The sequence below is a fragment of the Phyllobates terribilis genome, unplaced genomic scaffold (genome assembly GCF_046119375.1).
Source record: "Phyllobates terribilis strain yellow unplaced genomic scaffold, ASM4611937v1 Scaffold_5__5_contigs__length_657084704, whole genome shotgun sequence".
Taxonomy (NCBI): domain Eukaryota; kingdom Metazoa; phylum Chordata; class Amphibia; order Anura; family Dendrobatidae; genus Phyllobates; species Phyllobates terribilis.
This window is the reverse complement of record NW_027362765.1, coordinates 205,790,173-205,815,188: the sequence shown is the minus strand read 5'-3', so window position 1 is coordinate 205,815,188 and position 25,016 is coordinate 205,790,173. Positions and strand designations below refer to the sequence as shown.

The 25,016-nt window shown below is 40.3% G+C and overlaps 1 protein-coding gene across 4 annotated transcripts in view; it reads right to left on the bottom strand.

Annotated features, from left to right (window-relative positions):
• The window catches only part of TOX2 (TOX high mobility group box family member 2), a 146,052-nt gene that overhangs the window by 78,322 nt on the left and 42,714 nt on the right, over positions 1-25,016 (bottom strand). For 2 of the 4 annotated variants that reach the window (XM_073683744.1, XM_073683746.1), the window contains exon 2: positions 14,429-14,494. The exons of the other annotated variants lie outside the window; for them this stretch is intronic. In XM_073683744.1, coding sequence (XP_073539845.1) covers positions 14,429-14,494 — 66 coding nt within the window. The remainder of the gene's footprint in view (positions 1-14,428; positions 14,495-25,016) is intronic. 4 annotated transcript variants of the gene reach the window in all.

The following is a 25,016-nucleotide window of genomic DNA, read 5'->3' as shown; positions in this document are numbered from 1 at the left end:
TTTCAGAAAAAAAGAAGCCATGCTGTTTTTATTCTGGACATACACACCTAATGCACAAAATGCAAATTAACAGGAGAATATGCAAATCTGATTACTACATGAATAGCTAATAAAATCATTTTAAAACATACAAAAGAGAGGCATGTCGTAAGAATGACAGATCCATCAACAGCAGAATATGTCCATGTAGCAAAAGACAGCTGCACATGATTAGAAATGCATTTTTTCCAAAAACAGCGCCATTCCTGTCAACAGGTTGCATGTGGCATTACAGCTGAAATCTACTTACTTGCACTGTGCTGCAATACCAGTGGAACATCAATAATAAGAAAGCAGCAATGTTTCTTTCTAATCCTCTACAACCCACTTCTTTCTATCAGATAGCAGTAAACTTGGCATTGTGGTACCTAAGAAGCAGAGTTTTCCCCAATCTTTTTAGCCATCTTGGCTATAGTTAAAAATATTATATTAATATATAGAGGCCCTTTTATTTCTGACTGTCAAAGAGTTAAGGTAGAAAAAATGTTAATAAAAGCAGAAGATTCAGGACTATGTATAAATAACATTGCTGCAGATGTGTCGCTAGGCAGAAGAAAATTGCTGCATTTGCAAAAGGAAGAAAGAAAAACAAGATATGTATAGTAGAATTGCAATCATTTTTATGGGATGTGTTATCGGAGAAATGGTTATTGCATTTATGAAAAAAAAGAAAGAGAGACTTCTGCGGAACGATTTGATAAAAATAAGGAGAGACAGATGCAGCAAAGAGAGAGAGAGAGAAATGGGATTTCTATGGCAACGGTTTTTATTAAGTAAAATCATTTCAGCGATGGCATTATACAGCAACTGACGTTATGAAAAAAAAGAGAGATTTTTTTTTTCTAAAGAAGAGGCAGAATACATCTCATCTGCAGGATGAGGCTTGGAGTTTGTAAAACGACACAATCTGCAGAGCAGCCGTTAACATCAATCATTTATTTGCGGTGGTTTTGATTAGAATTCACTAATTTTCTTTGTAATGCAGGAAAACATTACAGGGTTATTTAAAGGAACAATGGATGAGCAGAGGAAATGAATTCTAAAGAACATTCTCATTAAGGTTTAACCCCTGCCAGACATGGAGCGTTCCATAGATGCTTATTGTTAGGTTAGATCATTACATGTAGAATATGGGAGCCCTGGATAAGGTGAATGTTCCAGATTACAACATGCTTAACACGTCACTCTCCACTAGGAGAAATGTTACTTCTTATATACCGGTCTGACGCCTCTCACCCAGGCAAACCAGAACTGTCACTTTTCACTGATGAGGGGCAGTATCCCGAAACACAGTGTCTGCAAATTGAGTTTCTGGTTCTGGCTTATATCCTAAGTCATGTGATAAGGCTCGTTAAAGGGTCACTAGTGACTTTTAGGATTGCTACTTCCTGTGGGTGGCACTAGAGTTCTGGTCCTCTTCCTCTCTGAAGAGACAATTTCCAGATTAGAACATGATATACATACTGTACGTTAGGTCTAAAACCTTGTTAAATGCCCTATCCTATTAAAAGAGGTTGAGCGGACGAGTAACATTTCTTACCTAAAGCTATGTCGTGCCTTATTATTAAGGACCCGGTATTTCCATATATTAATACGCGGTCAGTCATTCATTTTCTCTATAGATTGTTTAAGGTTCATCAAAAATTACTTTGGGGCTGATTTCAATCTTAAAAGTAGTTGTCATGATTGGATAACCCATTTAAAGGAGTTCATTGAAGATAGAAAAAATCTAAAAATTTCCATGTATTAATAGATAGTAATCCATTCATTTCCCCTACAGAAAGTTTAAAAATGTTGTCCACTACTTTAACATTGATGACCTATCCTTAGGATAGGTCATCAATGTCTGATCAGTGTGGGTGCGACACCCGGCATCTCCGCCTATCAGCTGTTCACAGAGAACCCTTTTAAGAGTGATCTCTGTTCTGGGGCGTCAATTCGAAACAATGGATTCCCAAAGTTTTTCATGGGCGCCATGTATTTGTTACATCCTGAGCTGGACTTGCACCAACAATGTCTGCCTTTGTCACCAGGCACTGCCGTATTCATCCTGCGGGTAGCGCTGGGGGTGGAGAAATGTCACGGCTTATATCAATGAAACGTGCAGACACTATCCAGGCAGGGATCCTGTTGTTGTTGGGACCAGTGATTCCACCCAGTCAGGCAGAATGAATGTGTGTGACTGTCCAGCAGCAAAGTTTGAGAGATCAGATCCCTTGTATGACCTATGGGGTAGTAGCATATCCTACTTGAACTCTCAACATAATGCTGGGAGTTGCCAGTTATTGTGCTTGGAATATTCCCTTTGCACTGGTGCTTTTTCCTAGTTCATTTATCCTAATCTTGACTCTGCTTGTTTCTAACTAGGTCTTTCTCTGTAAACCCTCCGTCCAATCTGACAACTTTTGTCTGACCTCCTGGCATCTGACCTCAGCTATTCCTCAGACTATGATTTTGCGTTCTGTATATGTCCTAGTTTTTTTCTCTACTGATACTGACTTGGATTACTTTGAACTGTGCTTGCTTCAGACTTGCTCCTCTGACCAGCAGCTACTCTGTGGAAGCAACTCAGAGGGCCCCATTATAAGTCCACATCCCTGTATTGTTGTGAAGATAGGAGTTCCTCTGGGACTTGCTACACGAAGTAGCTAGCACTATGCCTGTCCGAGATAGCCTCTTTGAGCTGATGACCCCTGATAGACTTTACAGTCCATTTTTCATGAAATTAACAATTTACAACAGTACTTAAATGGAGTCATGGCAATATTTGCTTATTTATGGGGAAACTATCATATGAAAATGTGTTGTCCTATCTGGGTAACTAATCTAGTCAAGGTTATGGCCAATGGATGTAATTATATACATTTGTTAAACATGAAACCCCTTTTGACCATAGAGGCCATATGTTCTAAGCATAGAACTCTATGATAACACAATAGCATTTTGATTACTGACGGGCCCAGCAGAGCCAGTACCACTTCCCTCTTCCCTTTTTGTTTTTCATCTGTTGGTGTCTAAGAGGTGCTGATGACCATCTCACTAGGCTATATGTTTTTAATTTAGTGTACAATAAATTGTTCAGGGTAATGATATGTTTGTTCAATAAGACCTTTAGAGCCTTCACACAATATTCCTACATGTCACCGAACCTATATTAGTCTCTAAATGTTATATTTTAAAGAAATAACAAACAAAAAAAATACTGGAAACCTTGGAGCATCTTGAGTCCTTTTCAAGAGTTTTGTTGACTATTTTGCTCTTGATTCCCGTGGGCCATTTGTGTCTTTCTTGTGCACACTTAACTTTTATTGTTATTATTGGTCCTTAGTTTATAGACCTTATTTGCACCATAGCCTTAAGCCCTGATTACCCAGTCTTGACTTCATAGATGTCACCGATGAATGTTGTGCTTGCTCTGGGGTTGCCATGACAACAATCACCTACTAGCTCTTTTCTGAATAAACATCTTGTCATGTGATCGTTATTTTTACGAATGCGTTGTCATAAGCGGAGGTCACATAACCAGATGATCTTACAAAGCTAATCTGCTGCAGCCTTGGTAACCCCAGAGCAAGCAGAAATGTTCCTAGAATTTACATTAGAAGAAAAGAAAAAAATAAGGTTATAGTGGCTCTATAGACAGATATCACAATACAAACTGCATACTTTATTAAATAGATGTCTTAAACCCGAGGAGGCAGGTGAACTTACTTTAAAAATCCATTTCTGCATGGTTGTATAATCAAAATATTAAAATGAGCATTCTATCAGTCTAGCACTTATAACGTGCTCATTTTACGCTGGATATTATGTTTATATAACTTCCCATTTGCTGGGTATGCATATTCGGGACCCAGTTCTGCTTGGCCCTTATTCACATTGACGTCACTTTGACACATGGTGAGGTTTTAATACTAGAGGGTAGGACCATCCCGAATTGGGTACACCTTGACGCTGGTCGGATGGCTTTTATGCTTTTTTTTTTTAATAAAAAAACGGTGTATACTAAGTACCCTATGTTATTTATTTGCACTTTTGCTTTTGCATATTTACTTACAGCAGGGTTTATGTTAATTTTGCTTCTGTCTTAGATTTTATGTTCATTTTAATAGCAAAAATCCTCATGTGTATTACACTGCTCAAAAAAATAAAGGGAACACTGAAATAACACATCCTAGATCAGAATGAATGAAATATTCTCATTGAATACTTTGCCCTGTACAAAGTTGAATGTGCTGACAACAAAATCACGCAAAAATCATCAATGGAAATCAAATTTATTAACCAATGGAGGCCTGGATTTGGAATCACCCCCAAAATTAAAGTGGAAAAACACACTACAGGCTGACCCAACTTTCATGTAATGTCCTTAAAACAAGTCAGAATGAGGCTCAGTATTGTGTGTGGCCTCCACGTGTCTGTATGACCTCCCTAGAACGCCTGGCCATGCTCCTGATGAGGTTGCGGATGATCTCCTGTGGGATCTCCTCCCAGACCTGGACTAAAGCATCCGCCAACTCCTGGACAGTCTGTGGTGCAACGTGACGTTGGTGGATGGAGCGAGACATGATGTCCCAGATGTGCTCAGTCGGATTCAGGTCTGGGGAACAGTCCATAGCTTCAATGCCTTCATCTTGCAGGAGCAGCTGACACACTCCAGCCACATGAGGTCTGGCATTGTCCTGCATTAGGAGGAACCCAGGGCCAACCACACCAGCATATGATCTCACAAGGGGTCTGAGGATCTCATCTCGGTACCTAATGGCAGTCAGGTTACCTCTGGCAAGCACATGGAGGGCTGTGCGGCCCTCCAAAGAAATGCCACCCCACACCATTACTGACCCACTGCCAAACCGGTCATGCTGAAGGATGTTGCAGGCAGCAGATCGTTCTCCACGGCGTCTCAAGACTCTGTCACGTCTGTCACATGTGCTCAGTGTGAACCTGCTTTCATCTGTGAAGAGCACAGAGCGCCAGTGGCGACTTTGCCAATCCTGGCGTTCTGTGGCAAATGCCAAGCATCCTGCACGGTGTTGGGCTGTGAGCTCAACCCCTATCGGTGGAAGTCAGGCCCTCATACCACCCTCATGGAATCGGTTTCTAACAGTTTGTGCGTCTCATGCTACCACGAGTGTGAAAGCACAACCAACATTCAAAAGTGACCAAAACATCAGCCAGAAAGCATTGGTACTGAGATGTGGTCTGTGGTCCCCACCTGCAGAACCACTCCTTTATTGAGGGTGTCTTGATAATTGCCAATAATTTCCATCTATTGTCTATTCCATTTGCACAACAGCATGTGAAATTGATTGTCAATCAGTGTTGCTTCCTAAGTGGACAGTTTGATTTCACAGAAGTTTGATCTACTTGGAGTTACATTCTGTTGTTTAAGTGTTCCCTTTATTTTTTTGAGCAGTGTATATATATATATATATATATATATATATATATATATATATATATATATACACTATATAATTTAGGGTTGACACTAAATCCTCCAACATGCACATATGATAATAATTCTATGCAGAATAAATAACATAAAGTCCACTCCCCAATAAACTTTTTTATTCCATTAAAAGTACATAAATTCCATGACCTTTGAGCAGACAGACTTGCAAGGCTCCTTACTCATAAAACTCAGCACTATTGCCATTCTGTGTCACAAGTGACGCTTCTATAGGTGCCTGTTGATTTTAAAAGTAAGTACGCCAGCTTCATCGAGTCTAAGAGATACCTTTAAAAATGTAAAATGTGGTGACAAGTATTAGAATGTCATTATCATACACTCAAATCTTTATTCCTATATATTGGTTCTCTTTGTTTTGTTCACAGTCATTGATGGTCAATGGTTTATTGACTCTTATATTTGTAGTACAATAGAGAAATAATTGCTAAACCAAATCTGCCCCAATCTTATAGGACACCCGTAGGCCACCATAAATATCTTAAACCTATAGAGAACTTTCATAGTCAAGTTCTACATTCTGATCGCATGTCTAATGGAGTCTGAAGGCTATATCCAGAGGTTATCTAAAATCTGTAAACCCTTCCCCATCCCATCCCAACCTAACATGTGTCATTTATAATAGTGAAGTCTTCTTATGTCCCCCCAGGACCAAGTGTGGCTATTAGGTCTATACCCCTATAGCTATACCCCTGCTTGTATTAAATGTTCTCACATGTGCAATCTTCAAATGTATTTTGGATTTTACCGTGCAAGATCTGTGTGGTAGGATGCAAGCAAAGTAGAAAGATCCCGGCACTCACGTGTATATGATCAATTAATTTATTCCACATATAGGAAAACTACAACAAAACGTTTCAGCCCCTTACAGGCTTTTGTCAATTGCCGGGATCTTTCCGCTTTGCTTGCAATCTATCTCTCCACGTGCACCACCAACCACTAACAAGGACTACGGAGTGCCGACTATTTCTTTATATCTACACTGTGTGGTAGGATGGCTTTCAGGAGATGAAATATGTTGGGATGACCCTGTTCACTTTTGCCTGGCCAGGCTTAACATATTGCAGCGCTCATGTCGGAAAGAAAGGTTTAGAATTTGTCAATAAAAAGACTTCTCCATCAGACTAGGTCATAAAAACAAATCAAAGGAGATATCGGAAAAGACTATTTGCTAAAAAAAAAAATTGAGGACAAAGTACTCTGACCTTTATTCAGACAGAAAACCCCAAAACATAATATTTCATGTTACCGTAGCCTGCTCTTCTGGATGGCCTAGCGTTCTGTATTGGTGACCACTAGATGGTGCCTGCAGACTATCTAAGTTCAGAACCAGATGTGGCGATCACTGATATTTTGGATATAGCTACTTCTATCAACAAATGAGACCACACACAAGGCAAATGTGAATAGATTATTAGATTGGTCAATGGTACTCCTTACCCTAATCATATTAACCAATCTAGACTTAATGGTTAACAGAGTCATGTCCGTCCCCCCACCACGTATTTGCAGAATTATGATTCACAAAGGCTATCGAAGTCTCAAGTCAAAGTCTAACTCCTCAAGAAGTAAAGTTTGCTGCAGGAATTACTAGTACCCATACCCCCACTCCTTAAGATTTCTGCAGTTAAACCCACAGTGTATTTTGGTCTTCTAATAAATGTTCCGTTATTGTTCATCAAGAGAAAGCGACATTTCCTGAGATTCAAACTCTTTGAGAATTGTTGGAAGGAAGCAGATTTGTCTGTTGTAAACACGGCAGCATTGTGTCTATAAGCTAGTCTCGCGCTCCGCTTTGGGCAAGTTGTGGGGGATGTAGCCACAGTGTAGATTGTGAATTCTTTTTCTTTGCATTTTCTATTTTACTTATTAAAGTAATTTATGGGATAGACAGACTGACAGACAGATAGATATGGGATAGATAGATAAATAGATAGATATGGGATGGATGGATAGATAGATAGATAGATAGATAGATAGATAGATAGATAGCTGGATAGATATGGGATAGATAGATAGCTGGATAGATATGGGATAGATAGATAGATAGATAGATAGCTGGATAGATATGGGATAGATAGATAGATAGATAGATAGATAGATAGCTGGATAGATATGGGATAGATAGATAGATAGATAGATAGATAGATAGATATGGGATAGGTAGATAGATAGATGAATAGATATGGGATAGATAGATACATAGATACTGTACATAGATAAATAGATAGATAGATATGGGATAGGTAAATATTCCACCCCTTATAGATAGATAGATATAGCATAGGTAGATAGATATTCTACCCCTTATAAATAGATAGATATAGCATAGGTAGATAGATATTTCACCCCTTATAGATAGATATGGGATAGGTAGATATTCCACCCCTTATAGATAGATAGATATGGGATAGGTAGATATTCCACCCCTTATAGATAGATATGGGATAGGTAAATATTCCACCCCTTATAGATAGATAGATATAGCATAGGTAGATAGATATTCTACCCCTTATAAATAGATAGATATAGCATAGGTAGATAGATATTTCACCCCTTATAGATAGATATGGGATAGGTAGATATTCCACCCCTTATAGATAGATAGATATGGCATAGGTAGATAGATATTCCACCCGTTATAGATAGATAGATATGGGATAGGTAGATATTCCACCCCTTATAGATAGATAGATATGGGATAGGTAGATATTCCACCCCTTATAGATAGATAGATATGGGATAGGTAGATAGATATTCCACCCCTTATAGATAGATAGATATGGGATAGGTAGATATTCCACCCCTTATAGATAGATAGATATGGGATAGGTAGATATTCCACCCCTTATAGATAGATAGATATGGGATAGGTAGATATTCCACCCCTTATAGATAGATAGATATGGGATAGGTAGATATTCCACCCCTTATAGATAGATAGATATGGGATAGGTAGATATTCCACCCCTTATAGATAGATAGATATGGGATAGGTAGATATTCCACCCCTTATAGATAGATAGATATGGGATAGGTAGATAGATATTCCACCCGTTATAGATAGATATGGGATAGGTAGATATTCCACCCCTTATAGATAGATATGAGATAGGTAAATATTCCACCCCTTATAGATAGATAGATATAGCATAGGTAGATAGATATTCTACCCCTTATAAATAGATAGATATAGCATAGGTAGATAGATATTTCACCCCTTATAGATAGATATGGGATAGGTAGATATTCCACCCCTTATAGATAGATAGATATGGGATAGGTAGATATTCCACCCCTTATAGATAGATAGATATGGGATAGGTAGATATTCCACCCCTTATAGATAGATAGATATGGGATAGGTAGATATTCCACCCCTTATAGATAGATAGATATGGGATAGGTAGATATTCCACCCCTTATAGATAGATAGATATGGGATAGGTAGATATTCCACCCCTTATAGATAGATAGATATGGGATAGGTAGATATTCCACCCCTTATAGATAGATAGATATGGGATAGGTAGATATTCCACCCCTTATAGATAGATAGATATGGGATAGGTAGATATTCCACCCCTTATAGATAGATAGATATGGGATAAGTAGATATTCCACCCCTTATAGATAGATAGATATGGGATAGGTAGATATTCCACCCCTTATAGATAGATAGATATGGGATAGGTAGATAGATATTCCACCCGTTATAGATAGATATGGGATAGGTAGATATTCCACCCCTTATAGATAGATATGAGATAGGTAAATATTCCACCCCTTATAGATAGATAGATATAGCATAGGTAGATAGATATTCTACCCCTTATAAATAGATAGATATAGCATAGGTAGATAGATATTTCACCCCTTATAGATAGATATGGGATAGGTAGATATTCCACCCCTTATAGATAGATAGATATGGGATAGGTAGATATTCCACCCCTTATAGATAGATAGATATGGGATAGGTAGATATTCCACCCCTTATAGATAGATAGATATGGGATAGGTAGATATTCCACCCCTTATAGATAGATAGATATGGGATAGGTAGATATTCCACCCCTTATAGATAGATAGATATGGGATAGGTAGATATTCCACCCCTTATAGATAGATAGATATGGGATAGGTAGATATTCCACCCCTTATAGATAGATAGATATGGGATAGGTAGATATTCCACCCCTTATAGATAGATAGATATGGGATAGGTAGATAGATATTCCACCCCTTGTCACCATGTAATCATAGAGATAAAAGAGTTTCCAAGTCAATGCAAAATGGATATAAATTAAGACTTATCCTTTATTAAGGCATAATATTAATAATCAAAAGTGACATTTTGGCCTTGCAGAACCTTTTTGAAGCCAATCTCATAGTCTCCCTATGTTGCAATGGAAAAAGGGAGAAGATGGAGGTGGAGGCAGAGAGGCACTGTCCTGGTGGGAATGGGTCACTGTACCCGGCAATGACTGCTACCACAGCTTCAGTGGTGTGATCTGGTCTTATCTCTCATGCACTTTTATGGCTGTCTGAATTTTAAAACTAATATACCCCCCTCACCCTATTGGATTACTAATGTTAGGGACATGGGGTTACTAATTTAGTACCTACATGTATCTCATATTAGTAACATTAATGTAAAACACATGGGGTCACTAATGTGAGGAATGTGACGTGAGGAACACGAAAAAGTTGCAAATGTTCAAAAAATAAAATTAAAAAAATCACTACTCGGTACTCACCTCTTCAATCTCCTGCTGAAAGCGCAGATGCTCCATTGGTTCTCCCAAGCAGCTAAACAGTTATTTTTTGTGCAGAAAATTGTTACATTTTATTAATTATCTGGATAAGCCTTTTATTTTAGTAAGTTCCTCACATTAGTAGCTCAATAGTAACCATATAGCTACTAAGTAACTCACATAATCACCTGGTTCCTCGCATCAGCCATTTTAGGGTTACTATTGATTGCAGAGATTGGCGCCGGGCACAGCAGGTAGGTAGTTGGCGACTACCTGCATGTTAGTTCTTAGGTACATAGTAAAAAAATTAAATAGTCCTGGATAACCATTTTAATGTCGTCATAATGAATATTAAAGCGGTTGGGGCTGCAGACCGTCAGCAATGCACACTGTCACGATTCTGCAATGTCAAGATTCCCCTGTATTTTATGTGCAGGTGGGCGATCACGTGGACGCATGTTTGTAATTTCACTCTCCTCCGCTAGAATATTGAAAAGTAGTGGAGAGTCTAGTCGCAGGTATTAGAATGCAAATTGCATACATGCAGTCATGTGACTGCCCACCTGCAGGAGGAATACAGGAGAATCGTGAAAGTGTGCACATCACACATTGTCACGATTCGTCAGTATGCAGTCACATAGAGTGACTGCAAACTTTTCTTCTTACACCTGAAAACCCCTTTATAGTGGAACTGTGATAAATACACAATCAAAAACCTCTTCCCTTAAGCTACTACTATATGGGATTTCAATGATAAATTCTGTTAATCACATATTAGACCCGTTGGTATACACAGTGTGGGGGTGTGGGGGAGGGGGAGTAAAATAACAAAAGGAAAGAGAGCAATTAAATTAGCAATGTAAATATTCAAGACGGCATTAGGAATGTAAGGCTGATATAGTCAAAGTCTGATAAGGACTGATAGAGTACTTTTGATAAGGAATAATATTATTACTATAGCAATATTTCTTTGTGGTGAACTAGGGGGTGCAGACTTACTATTTGGGTACTTACCCAATGCCTTTGGACGCATTGGCTTTTACTCACAGTTACAGCATTCACAAAACTTGAGCTTAGGGCACTCAAAAATTGTTACTGCAACCCAAATGTATCATGGCTCTAGATCTTCAATGTTTGCAGCATTATCAATCTGACGATGACCAGACAGTAATGGGGGAAAAACACAAGACTAGTTTTATATGGACCGGACTGGGGTATGGAACAGAGAAGTACAAAAGTCATGGCTTGTATGGGGGAGGAAGGGGTGCGGGACAAGGTGGCAAGGGAACCCAACAAGGTGCAGCGTGTATAGTAACAAACCAGCTGACAACACAATACAGTAAAGTCTATAGTAATACACAAAACACTACATTCATCAATGCAGGGAGAATACACAGAACAGGAGGTAAGCCGGGGCCTACAGAAAACACAACAAAAGCTGTTTTCAGCCACTTGTTGTAGGAGAAATTGCTCTGTGCAAAGTGTTATTAATGTCAGAAATACAGAAGTGGCCATTACTAATGAAGTTTTGTAGTTCTACTCATGTTAGTTAAGAGTAAATAGGCATTTAACTCCATAGAACGATGGCCGCACCTTTGGTCCTCAGTGGGAACACTGTATGAGACCATTAAAGCTTTGTCATCAGGAATCCTCCAATGGCTGTGAGCCCAGAGTGACACAATTATTTGCACACTCCATTCATCCTCTAACTCTTCAGAAAAGGCCCCTCTTTGTGCAGCCTAAACAATAGCAGGCTTCCGTATACAATCCCAGTCACACACAAATTATATCCCCCTGTGTCCCCCCCACTTCGCTCTGTAAGGGGGTCAATAGGTCACTGCTCAATGACTGCATGTCATCTTTCATTACCGCCGGCGTCTGCTTGGAACGGAAAATCTCACTCTGCGTTGCAGTCACCATGATTTGATTTAAATAGGTAAAATTATATAATTTGTGTTTCTCCTTCAGGCATGGACTGCCCTAAAAGCTGCCATAATGTGCGCTGAGAAAGGGGGAGCTGTCTCCGTGACTTATCTGGATGGAAATAACAAGATATGTGCCAGCAATTCAGCTGGTATTAGGATGGGGATGGAAGGCTTATAGTGACACTAACCATATTTTATGTCTCTCATTGTAATAATGCAATAAATTATACGTATTACATAATCAATACAGCCACAGTAATGGTGATGGTGCATGGAGCTTCAGGTTCTAGCTGTAGGTACAACGAATTGTTTACCAAGATGGCGGCTCTTGTATGTAATTTCTCTCTGTTTAGGTTACCTAGACTGTAAAAAGATTATATCCTCCTGTTTCACCTCCGCCCATAGGTCATAATCATAAGTTATTAAGCTACACCCTCCAAGTCTATTATTTAGGAAAATCCAGGCTGCACTTTTTCATTTTTCCACTAGTCCTCATATAGCACCAACATAGTCTACAATGTTAGGGGTTTGTACAGCATAGCAAAACAGCGCCACACCTGTCCAAGGGTAAACTCTAGCATTGCAGCTCAGCTCTGTTAATCCCTTAACGCTCCATGACGTATATAAATTCATCTTGGAGGTTAGAGTTTATAAAGCAGGCTCAGGGGCTGAACCTGCTCCACACAGTGATGGAAAAATAAAACAAATTATGGGTCTTGAAAAATGGCAATACAAACTAATTTTTTTTTACAAAATCCTGTATTTTTTTCACCATATAAAGAAAACAAATCTATACATGATTGATATTGCCATAATCCTACTGACCAGGAGAATCATGTTTCCATGTCATTTTCATAGCACAATGATGTTGTAAAAAACGTTTAAAATAAGTAAAAAAACATGTCGTTGCAGTTTTTGAAACCATTTATTTCATCGCTTGGATATTTTTTTCCTATTCTCTAGTAAATTATATGGTAAAGCGAATGATGTCAGTCAAAAATACAACTCACTGTGCAAAAAACAAGCCCTCATATAGCTATTTTGTCGAAAATGTAAAAGAGTTATGGCTCTTAGCAGAAAGGGAGGAAAAAATGAAAAATGCAAAACTGAAAATTGGCTGCATCTTTAAAGGTATTTTCCAGGTTGAAAAGAATATTCTGTAGTCAATCTATGTGACTGCAGACTGGCAAATCGTGACAGGGTGCATTGCACATACTGTCATAATTCTTCTGTATTTGTACTGCGAGTGGGTGGTAAGATGGCCGCATGTCTCCAATTTTCATACTTAATACAGTATGCATACGTAATAACCGTCTTGTCTAGATTCTTAACCGCTTCTCTCATAGAACATTAAGAGAAGTGGCTGAAACTCTATTTGATACCTGACCGCCTACAGGGTAAGACTTGCAAAATGACTGCACAGTTTTCTCTTCAGCCCGGAAAAAAAAAACCTTTAAAGGGGACCTGACAAAAAATCAAAAGTGGCCAATTTTTGCTTTTAGTTTATTACCGCTGCTCCCGTGACTATGTCGTTTTTGTTTTTTCCAAATCAACCATAAGGATCCAGAGATATAGGCCTTTTTATTTAGTGACACTTTTATATGGTCTTTCCAAGGGGGCGTGTCACAACGTACTAACGCAGAGCAGCCTGAAGACACGTCCCCAGGAAATTAGCACTGAATAAAAAGGTCCCTATCTCTGGAACCATATGGCACAATTAAAAAAAAACAAAAAGCGACACATTCAGGGGAGCAGCAGGGATAAAATAAGAGTCACAGGTCCTCTTTAAGGGGTTAAATTGAATGCGGATGACCTGCAATAATCTACTCAATCCGTTGTGGCACGATTTTTGGAATTAAGCGGCAATGTTTTCTGTTCCTTTACAAGCTCTTTCTTGAATGGATTGTACTACAAACCAGGATAATAACTGGAGTGTAGGAACATGACCAGACATGACAGTTTTTTCTCAAAGCTTAATAAATAGCAGTGAAATTATCAATCAGTAGTGTTACCTTTGTAGATCATGTAAGGTTATAAGGACAATTACATTAGGATCAGTGGCTTCTGCATACACAATGTCAATGACATTACCTTGACTATAGAAGTATAATCTGATGATTTCCATCAGCTTCACCCATCTTTCCAGTTAACATAAGAAGCCTGGAGGATCTTGACATCTACCATTATCTATAACCACCATACCACAAGTGTGACAAGGGAAGCAGAGCGGAACCTACCTGATTTGTTGAAAGGAAGTCCTGGTTACTTTCATTCATACTCATATACATGTTCTCCCCATCAAACTACAAGACAAAAATATGAATTAAAAACCTTTTTCTCATGTTGACGGACAAAGATGTCAGAAGCTAAGATTTAGGTATTCTCAATAACATAGGTGTGGAGGACACGTGACCTAGGAATTTGGCTGTTGTTTGCTCTTCATATTGTATGTACTGCTATGTGAAAAACAATAGACCTCAAAAAGTAAAAAAAAATAAGGAAACATTTTTGGAAAACTGTTCCTCAAGATTTATTCATATGTTTGTAGGAAAGATGGGTGAAAACTAATATGACCACTGCTTCAGTTCTCAAAAGGTTGCCTAAGTTTGCCATCATAAGAGACGGAGATATGCCAATGCGTCAGGCCTCATACATGTGGCTATGTTATGGTTCAGTTTTCTACAGAGATTAAATTGGCGCCTTTAGAGGTTTAGGCAGGGTTCACATCACGTCATTCACCTTCGTTTTTAGGTTGAAAAAGCTCCTAATCAGTGATCATGATCATCCATTACTCAGATTATGGTAGAACTTCAAAAAAGTATGGTATCCAGGAAAAACTATATACTAGGCGGTAAATGCTTTCATAACATGAGAGCCTTTAGGGTGAAGAATGCCCTATGTGGTGTCTCTTGGACGTATATGTCAGGAGTTTTTCCTTGGGTATACATCAAATTGAGGCCATAAATGTGATATGAACAAGGGCATAACTGCAGCTCCATATGTATGAGATCATTGTTATCTGTCGTACTCACATTTACAGTCCATATTACCGTCACAACAACGGAGTACCTTGGAATTCTATTGACAAGCGTAAATTTCTTCAAGGTTTCATGGTGATCTAAGCTTGGTACCTTAGTTGCAATTCACTTAAAAATACATTAAATCCAAAAAATCATCATGAAGAAAGGGACTGCTGTTTTTTTGGATTTGATGTCCTTTTCGGTAAATTGCTTACAATTTTACTGTTTGAACTTGCAAGATAATGCCGACCCTTGACGTGGGTTGCAAGCTTGCATATTTTGGCCAAAATGTTAACTAATACCTCAAGTATTTTTTTTATTTTCTGCAGGATACAGCCAGTACCTGTAATGTTGGTGAGAAAAAATAGGGTGCTGGTCCTTATGAGGTGTACTTATGTAGTGCTGGGCATCTCGCCAAATATAATAGTATGGGCGATACTAATAGGTTGTAGGCTGGCATGGTGCACTACATGTATCTGTATGACCGGCACCCTATACAAGTCTTATCCATGTGCATGTATAATATTAGGCAACCACTCCGCCATGGAGGATAGGTGTGTGAGTGGTTGCTTTATCAGTATTTTGCACCTGGGCTTAATCCGCCTTTATCATGAGGGCCTACTGAATACTGACGTGCATTAGTATTGTTACCGGGTATTGGTAAGAATGGCTACTTTTTTTCTGTGTTTTTTTTTTGGATTTGAAGCCTTTTTCAGTGAATTGCTTTTAATTCTAGTGTAGAGAATCGCAACACATTAGTGGTTGTTGCCATATAATTGCACAGTTTCAGGCACATTGGGAATTTTTTATCTAAGTACTATCAAAGAACACTGCTGGTTATAGTATGACCTGCAGTAAGAAGTAGGCTAGACATGGATGTTCTTGTATGCCAGGCCTTATGCATATGGTAATAAAAAGTCTATATGGCAGAGCAACACATAGAGCATTGTGGCTCTAGAATTTGGTGATCTTGTGATATCTATTGGTTAAAAGTATCTCTTTAATAAGACTATGGATAGAGTAGAATGCATTTTTTTCTAGTAGAGTTCTTAGTGAGTCCTTTAACTTTTCCGTTATTGACAGCTATTAGTTCCAATGTACCCCGGGCCAACATGTCATCTTCATAAGTTAATACATTAAACAAATTGATACAATTAGATATAAGGACACAAATTTAAACATATAGAAAACTAAATTCATAAGGGGGATAAGAATGATCAATCACTCATTGTAATCAGTGAAATATATTTTCGGTAGTGACATATGTAGTATGGTAGAAAGGGAGTAGATAAATGGTTTCTTGTCCAACCCAAGGTTAGATATTACACTTGGCCAGTATTGAATAGAATCCATTATTAACATCCTTGTGAAATAGGCAGATGAAGCAAATTATTATAGAAGGGAATACTTTGTATCAAGCTTTTACTTCAGAAGAAATTCCTCAGATTCCTTAAATCACGAACTGGAGAAGCCAAGGCTGTGACTTTAATCAATTTTATTACAAGAATTACAGGCTGAAAATAACATTAATAGTCTTTGGGAGTTCTAGATGAGGGACATTAATATCTAGGCTTATAATCCTGACAATTATAAGACCACCCTCCATGCAACAGGTGCTTGTATTACTGTACATGGCTTAGTGAGCACAAATCTCTCGTTGCAACAAAACGTCTAGTATTTCTAGTTTACAAATTAGCTAGAACAGCGTTTATATGGTAGAAGTAGGATGTTCATGGGATTTCAAGGCTTATTTCCAGATCACCACACTGGCCTATTTGACCACTTTAGGAGTCTTAGCTTCCATTTGGGGAAATAGCCTATAGCCCATTGGTGGCTCTCATAGACCAACCCATTTGAATTGATGCATTGGAAAGTTAAAGTGGTTGTCTACTACTTAGCCAACCCATTTTTAACTGAAGTAGTCCCCCATGTAAAATAAAAATAACAGATACTCACCTCCATTACCGGCGCCATTCCAACGATGTTGGGGCCAGGTCTCCAGGGCTTGCATTACGTTGTTATGCCATGTGAGCCCTGCATCCACAATGGGGATGGTGCCCTCTTAATTCCTTTGGACAAGCTTCAGACAAGTGGAAGAAGTGAGAGCACAACTGCCCAATAGCAGCTGCTGATTGGTTGCAAGACTCACATGACATAACAATGTCACATGAACCCCAGTAGACTCTGCCAACAATGCTGGAATGGCGCTGATGCATTTTTATGTTATTTTTATTATACAATTGGGTCTACTTCATTTAACCCTCCGTCACATACAATATCGGTTCTAACAAGTTCACATACAATGTGACTGTCAGGCGCAGGCTAGAAAAATACCTATAATATCTAATGTTTGCAATTTCAGTGCTCTAAAAGTGATCAGTGACCTTCATAGGGATGTAATAAAAGAGACTGCACATAATCAGGTGCAAAAAAAAAACATTTACTTAACATAAAACTAATAACTCTGAAATACAAACATTTCAAAACTCCCGCCAAATAAAAGAGATGTGCCTGTCAGGCCTATTGTATGTGACGGAGGGTTAAAAACAGGTTGTTCAAGTAGTGAACAACCCCTTTAAGATTAGTCATTAGCAAAGCAGCATGAGATTGTTATCAAAGTAGCATGATGGTCACATTTGGCAAAGTGGTTATTTTCTTTACATTTGGGTGGATTTCTACTACTACTGTAGCACCCTCACTGAACCGGTAGCACCCTCACTGAACCGGTAGCACCCAACCATTATATTTAGTGACATTAAGCAAAGTGTCAGGAAAGTCGCGTTAGGCATCAAATGATATGACATGGCCAGAGCCTTTCTGTCATTTTTAAAGTGATCTGATGCAGTGTAAGTGGCACCTTTTTGTCGTGGATAATATTCTTTTAAACCTTCAAATAACCAATTGTTTAGTGTTCTGTCTTTCAGCCACAGCTAAGCTTTTATTAACCTGGGGCAATGATCCAGATCGCAGCCCTAGCCTTGTATCTACATATCCAGGTCGAGGCAGAGACCCAGGACCTGTGGTTACACCCCTGCTCCATAGCAGAACTTCCCCTACCTCCTGTGTTCTTTGGTTCACATTTAGAGTCCAAGTCATACAAATTTTGTAGTTGAAAAGTATTATGTATGTTAGTATTATACAATACTTTAATATTTGTAATGTGGAATCGAAGAATAATCAGAATTTCCATATATTGAATTATTGGAGAACTTACTAATTGGCCCTTTAATCGATTTTCCCAATCTTCCACATTTTTATGTATCCACAACTCCCTTACAGTTGTTGAAGAAATGTAATTAATTGGCTAAGGTCACCTCTTGATACAAAGTTTGCAACTAAAAATGAGAGATACAGTATTTGTGCTGTGCAGATTCGCAACGAAAACCCCTATTCACATTGACTTGATGGACCTAGCATGTTTCATGTGCAAATATTTTTATGTAAACTTTACAAATGAAATATTCCACATTACCAAACAAGCGCACAAGAATGACATGCAAAAAATGGTGTCCAAGTTCATAAATACGGTGCACACACTGACTCAATTTACTAATCCATTTTCCTTTTGCTATTATTATAAATGTGCCAAATTAGGTATTACAATTGCCCATTGGTTTATCCTCCCAAGAAGTTTTCTCAATTGTTTCAGGAAAAATCTGTCATGTTTGTGTTTGCAAGAGGGCCACCACCTACCATTGGCCATTTATGTTAGTTGTGTTTTATGTGGCTGTGAGAGGCTTTTGGATCTCTGTCCTCAGGCCTACTATGTATTAAATGTAAAGGCTGACAATTTTATAAGATGTTTATTACAGCAGTTCTGCTATGATACTCTCATTGTGTATCAAATATTTCCCCTGGCACAGATACTCCACAAATTGTTGGTGACATTGGGCAAATGTCAACATCACCTACATCACCCTTGACCTCTGACAATAAGTATTACAGATTTACTAGAAAAGGCAACAGTGAGAATCAGTATTGGTGTGAGATTTTTTGTGATTTGGAAAATATGTTTTTTATGGTCAATTATATGAGCAAGAACTGTTATCTACTCAAAAGACAATAAGTGTAAAACGAGGAAGTACCTAAACTTTAGAGATGAGCAATTCAATTCAAATAGAAATTCAAAGTTTAATTTGATCAAAAATTTGAAATCACCCAAATTCTAATTTTTTGCTATTTATTTTGGGCAAATCTAGTAAAATGGTGGCCATCTGTTTGCAATTTTGCTAAATTCTAAAGGGTCAGAAAGAGGTTAAAAAAATAAAAAATATAATACTTACCTCTTCCGGCCTTCACCTGTCCCTCCCCAAAACTCTCCACCCGATCATCCAGTTGTTCTATAGGTGCTTTTTTTCTCTTCCAGCTTCACAGTGGTCTACACTGGTGGTGGTCTATGGTGATAGGCTTCATGTGGAGGCATCTTCATGGTGGAGGAACCTAAAAAAGAACTAGAGGACCAGGCGGGAAGCTGCATGGATTAGCTCTTAATCTATTAATCTCTATAGATCTGGAGAGACCTCAGACCTTAATAAGTAAAATTCACTTTGCATCTCATAAGCTCACTGCAAATCGAATTTCTTGGCATAATTTGAAAAAGTATGCCTAATTTGAATTTCGGGAGATTTGCTCATCTCTTCTAAGCTTACTTTAAGCTTGCAGCAAAACAATATGTATGAAAAAATGAGCAAAACATATATTATATATTGGTATTTTTTGATACATATATTGGGGGGCACTATACAGCATTTTACACTTATGGTAAATGGTGGTGGCAGCCCCGCATAGCACTGGAGTTTAGTCAACTGTATTTGGAAAATATCGGACTGCCGTTTGGTCTCCATACTTTTAACTAGGCACTGTATAGTAAGATTATTTACATGCTCTAGAAATGTACAAATAGCGGGTCCTCAGGAAGGGTTCTTGTTGTATAATCAAACGGCATTATTGGAACATGGTATAATCCGGGCATTAGTAAATATTTGTAAAAATATACGTCTAAAATATGGTTAAACTGTGATATTTGATGATTTTAATAATGTAAAACTTGTAGAAAAATTAGCATTTTAAAAAAAGTTGCTTGCTATCTAAAGGTGCGGATCAGAGAATGTCAGTGTAGGAAATTTCTTCACTGCAAAATTAATAAAAAATTTTACTTGTTTTGTAGTTTATTACTAGAATTAAACTATTAAAAAATTATTGCACCAGTTCATCATTTGTGTTTTTTAATTCGCTTTTCTTTTTTGTCTTGTGTTTTTTGTTGCTGATTTTTGCACAAATTCTTCAAAATGGTGCACGTCAATTTTGTGCAAAATAAAAAATGCTCTTTTATTCTATCTTTGACTCGTGTTTTGACTTCTTAAAAAGTCAAACATTTTGCGAAATGGCACAAAATAACTGGCATACATAAAATCATTCTGGGAGAGTGGGAAGGGATGGAGTACATCTGTGTCAAATTTTGCAACTTTTTAAAAAAAAATTGCACATGATGAATCAGTCTAAAACATTTGAAAAAGCTCCATTGATGTAAAAATATCAGAAAACTAACTAAACGACTAAAAAGAAAACTTTAAAGAAGGTGCAAATCATTTGATGAATGTGTCACAAATCAAAAATTCACTAATTGAGAGGTATTAATGCCAAAAAATTGGTGAAAACGCATTGATGAATTGGGCCTTATGTGTGTAGGAAAGTTCCCACTTTTGGCGGGAAGGATTGGCCACACTCCATAGCTACATACATAATAATCCTTGACTGAGTTATAAGCTCTCCTCCTGATTTTAAAAAAGTGAGATATTTGTAAAGATGGTAGACGCATATTCATGTGCCTGTGCTCCCGAGTAACATTATATGTGGCCAACCTAACCAATATATAAATGTCTGCACTAATTTCCAATGTTGAAAAGGCCCAACGTCAATCTAATGAATTTGGGGAAACATCTCTGTTCCTCAAAGACTGTTTTTGGAAAAACAAGGGTTAGCATGATGGAATTAATAAATACAACCCTTTCTTGGCCCATATGTCTAGGACTGACTGGATCTGGGTGTTTTAAGTAGCAGCCCATTGACAATTGCCCCTTTTGCCATAACTACCATATTTTTCGGACTATAAGATGCACCAGACCATAAAACGCACCCCAAATTTTTGGGTGGAAAATAGGAAAAAAAATGTTCTTATAAGATGGGGGTCCGTATTATAATCCGAATAGGTATCTTACCTAGGGGGCGGTGGAGCGGGGTTCACAGGAGGCATGGTCCCTCAGGAAGCCAGCAGCAGAAGTGGAGCAATGCTCCGGGGGGGTTGCGGCGGTGGAGCAGGATCACAGGAAGCAGAGTCCCTCCCTCACGAAACCAATGGCGGCAGAAGCGGTGAGATGCTGCAGGGCCTGTGTCGGCGGTGAGGCAGAGCCAAGTGCATTGCTTTTCCGACGGCCATCTTCCTGAAGTCATGGTCTACAGGGAAATGGCCGCCCGAGCAGGAGCATGTGCAGACTGGGATTCCCCGAGGTCCACGGCTCCAGGAAGATGGCCGCCAGAGGCGGCTCATGCGCAATTAACTTCTCGGCTGAGCCAAGATCCCAGTCTGCGCATGTGGCCCATGGATTCAGGAAAATGGCCACCGGGAAAGCTCTGCCTGGCCGCCGATACCAGGCCTGCAGCATCGCACTGCTTCTGTTGCTGCTGGGTTCCTGAGGGAGGGGCACTGCTTCCTGCGATCCCACTCCACCACCACCTCAACTGCCCGGTAAATTACATTCGGACGATAAGATGCACCCCATCATTTTCCTCCCAAATTTGGGGGGAAAAAAGTGCGTCTTATGGTCAAAAAAATATGGTATGTCTTGACCTGGAAACTGGAGCTAGTCAGGAAGATCAATCTTTAGCCAATCTGTGTTTTTGGACTCGAGATTTTGGCCCATTTTTAGTTTTTGCAGTTTGTTCTTTCCACAAATCTAAAATGAAGATTCAAATTTCAAAATGATTTTGTGAGTTTGTGAATTTAATTGATGTTATCGTTCATTTAATGTAATTTATATTTCTTGATGCGTATTACAAGAGTGGCTAATTCGTCTAACAAGCTCATGCTGAAATGTTGATTCTTTTTCCAATCAATCAGTGTAAACATAGTAAAGAAAATATGATTTAGAAAAATCCGGCATGGAATGGGTTAAAAGTACAGACTCCATCCACTTGCTCCCTTTTCACGCTATTTTACATCTTATAAACCATTATAAATTTAATTGCACGTTTAACAGGGAAAAAAATACCACACACACAATGGCTCATTAAGGACTAATTATGCACATGTTGTTTTCCACAAACATTCTCGTTTGGAAGCTGTTCTCTGTAATTGCTCAGCCTCATTAAATAGTACAGACAAAAACTAATTTCAATTTACAGACACGTGAGGGGAACGTAGTAATGGAAGGGAAGGTGGGCTCAGTATTGATCAGTCTGATTTGTCCGTTAGGATACGGTATAGGAAGGGGCTGTATGTACAATTTAAGGTCAATGGTGATATTGATATTGAAGTTAGTGGTAATACTGTGCTGTGGTTTTAGCAGACTAAAAAGGCAAATTTACTGATAGTGTCAAAATGAGAAAGCTTAGATGTGCCAAATGTATCACAGAGACTCATACATTGGTGATAAATGTAATGTAGCTTTCCTAATGTGACACCCCAGGGGTCTGGTTGCCACAGTGATAGAGATATTACGTCTGAGAGCAGGTGGGAGGTCTCTTGGTCAGGGATCCTATGCATGCCACACCTCCTGCCCAGTCCTGGGAGGGGAAGAACTTCCCCTATATAAACCTAGGGCTGAGGTAGGGTTAGTGAGTAGAGAAGAAGTAGAGACAGAGAAGCAGATATAGGAAAAGGACATCAGGAGCTCTGTGGGAGCAGTACTACAAAGAGTCAGGGGCTGGCAGCTGCAGAGCTCGCCCTGACTGAGAAGTTATCACCGGACCAGGAGTCCGAGGCTGTGGGGACTAACTCCTATCCAGCAGCAGAAACCGACCGGCAGGGGATTGCAGGTCCTCTGGCCCAGAAACCCGAAGGCACGGTCACACGCGTGGGACCAGCACCGCCGTCGTGGAGCGGAAGCTACTAGAAGGCCCCGAGTCACCGGCCATATGGGTGAGCACCACACGGTACACTCAGGGACGTGGGCTACTTATACCCGCCTCTAGCAAGGTAGCCAGAAGAGTATCGTTAGTTTGGGAGGCCTACAACTCCGCCTGGCCAGGGGAGATCCCATCTGCTCAAGGACTGACCAGGCCCCGATCGCTAGCCAGTACTCCGGGAGGGTCTATCTTTATCACCAGTAAAGACCCTGAATTACACCGCATCGTCTCTGAGTGATTTCTGCTACCCCATCATCCACGTCGGCTGCCCTGAGGCCATACCCCTCCCGTTGGGGGTGATACTATCACGCTGCACAATCCTACCACCGGCCTCAGCGGTCTGCCCTGCAGCGGCAGCTCCTTCGCTGCATTCAACGGGTGGTGTAGTCGTCCAACATCTACCGCTAATACAGCGCCACTTAGTCTGACTCCCTGGGCACGGACCGGGTCACCGCCACGAGACTACAACCCTCAACAGATCCGGCTCCGGGTAAGCTCCCGCATGCGCAACGCTGTGCGACACAGGCCCAGGGGTGCGTCAACTTTTGGCGTAGTCGGCAGGATCTCGTGCCCGCAACCACCGGGTACTGCGTGCCTGAAAAAGAGACTTTTAAAACTTACCTGTGGTGAAGATTCCCGCCATCCGGCGCCATCTTCAGCCTTCTTCCCGCCATCGGTGAAGATTCCCGCCATCCGGCGCCATCTTCAGCCTTCTTCCCGCCATCCGTGGAGTTTTCCCGCCGTTGGACGCCATCTTGGGGACGCCGCGCGGGAAGAAGAGGGGCGTGGACTCCGAAAACGCGCGAGAACTGAAGCCCCGCCTCACGTCCGGACGTTGCGTAAGGTCCTGGAAGGAGCCCAGCAGACGCCGACGTCACAGGAGCGCGACGGAAGGTCCTCAACCCTGACGATCCACTGCGGAGCCGCGGCCTATGGAAGAGGATCATCGCAAGGTAGGCCACGGTCCACTAGGGGGGAGAAGGATGTCGGATACGGAGGAGAGCTTCACCGCTCCAACCCCCGCCAGCGCCACCGCTGTTGCGGTCATGCCTTTCACCATGCCCTATATCCCGGGGGCAGCCTGGCTACCCCAGTACTCAGGGGAGTCACATACCCTGCAGGACTTTAGAGAAAAACTGGATAGCCTCTTCCAGGTGTACCCCCTCACAGAAGAGCAAAAAGTAAGCATCCTGGTGGCCCAATTAACCGGGGCAGCCCAAAGGGAGGTAAAGTCCTGGCCACCTGGGGGGAGGACTGTCGCAGGGATACTAACCCGGCTGAGGGACACCTTTGATACCCGCACCTCAGCCGAGATCAAGCTTAGATTCTACGGGTGCAAACAGCGGGCACATGAGAGTATAAGGGACTATGCCCTGAACCTACAAGAGGCCCTGAGAGCCATTAAGCAGACCGACCCTGACGGCGTGGGAGACGAGGACAGGCTGTTAACTGAACAATTTATAGAGGGTTTATATTGCAATGCCCACCGAACCCAGTTGCGGGCAATGGCCTTACAGGACCCTCATCTGGGATTTGCACAGTTCAAGGACAGAGCCATCCGGGTGCTCCGAGAACCGGCACCAGGTGGCGTTGTGACCCACAGACGCCCCACTACCACCTACCACCAGGAGGCGGCGCCCTTGTCGACAGGGCCTGTGGGAGCTGATGCGCAGGCTTTGAA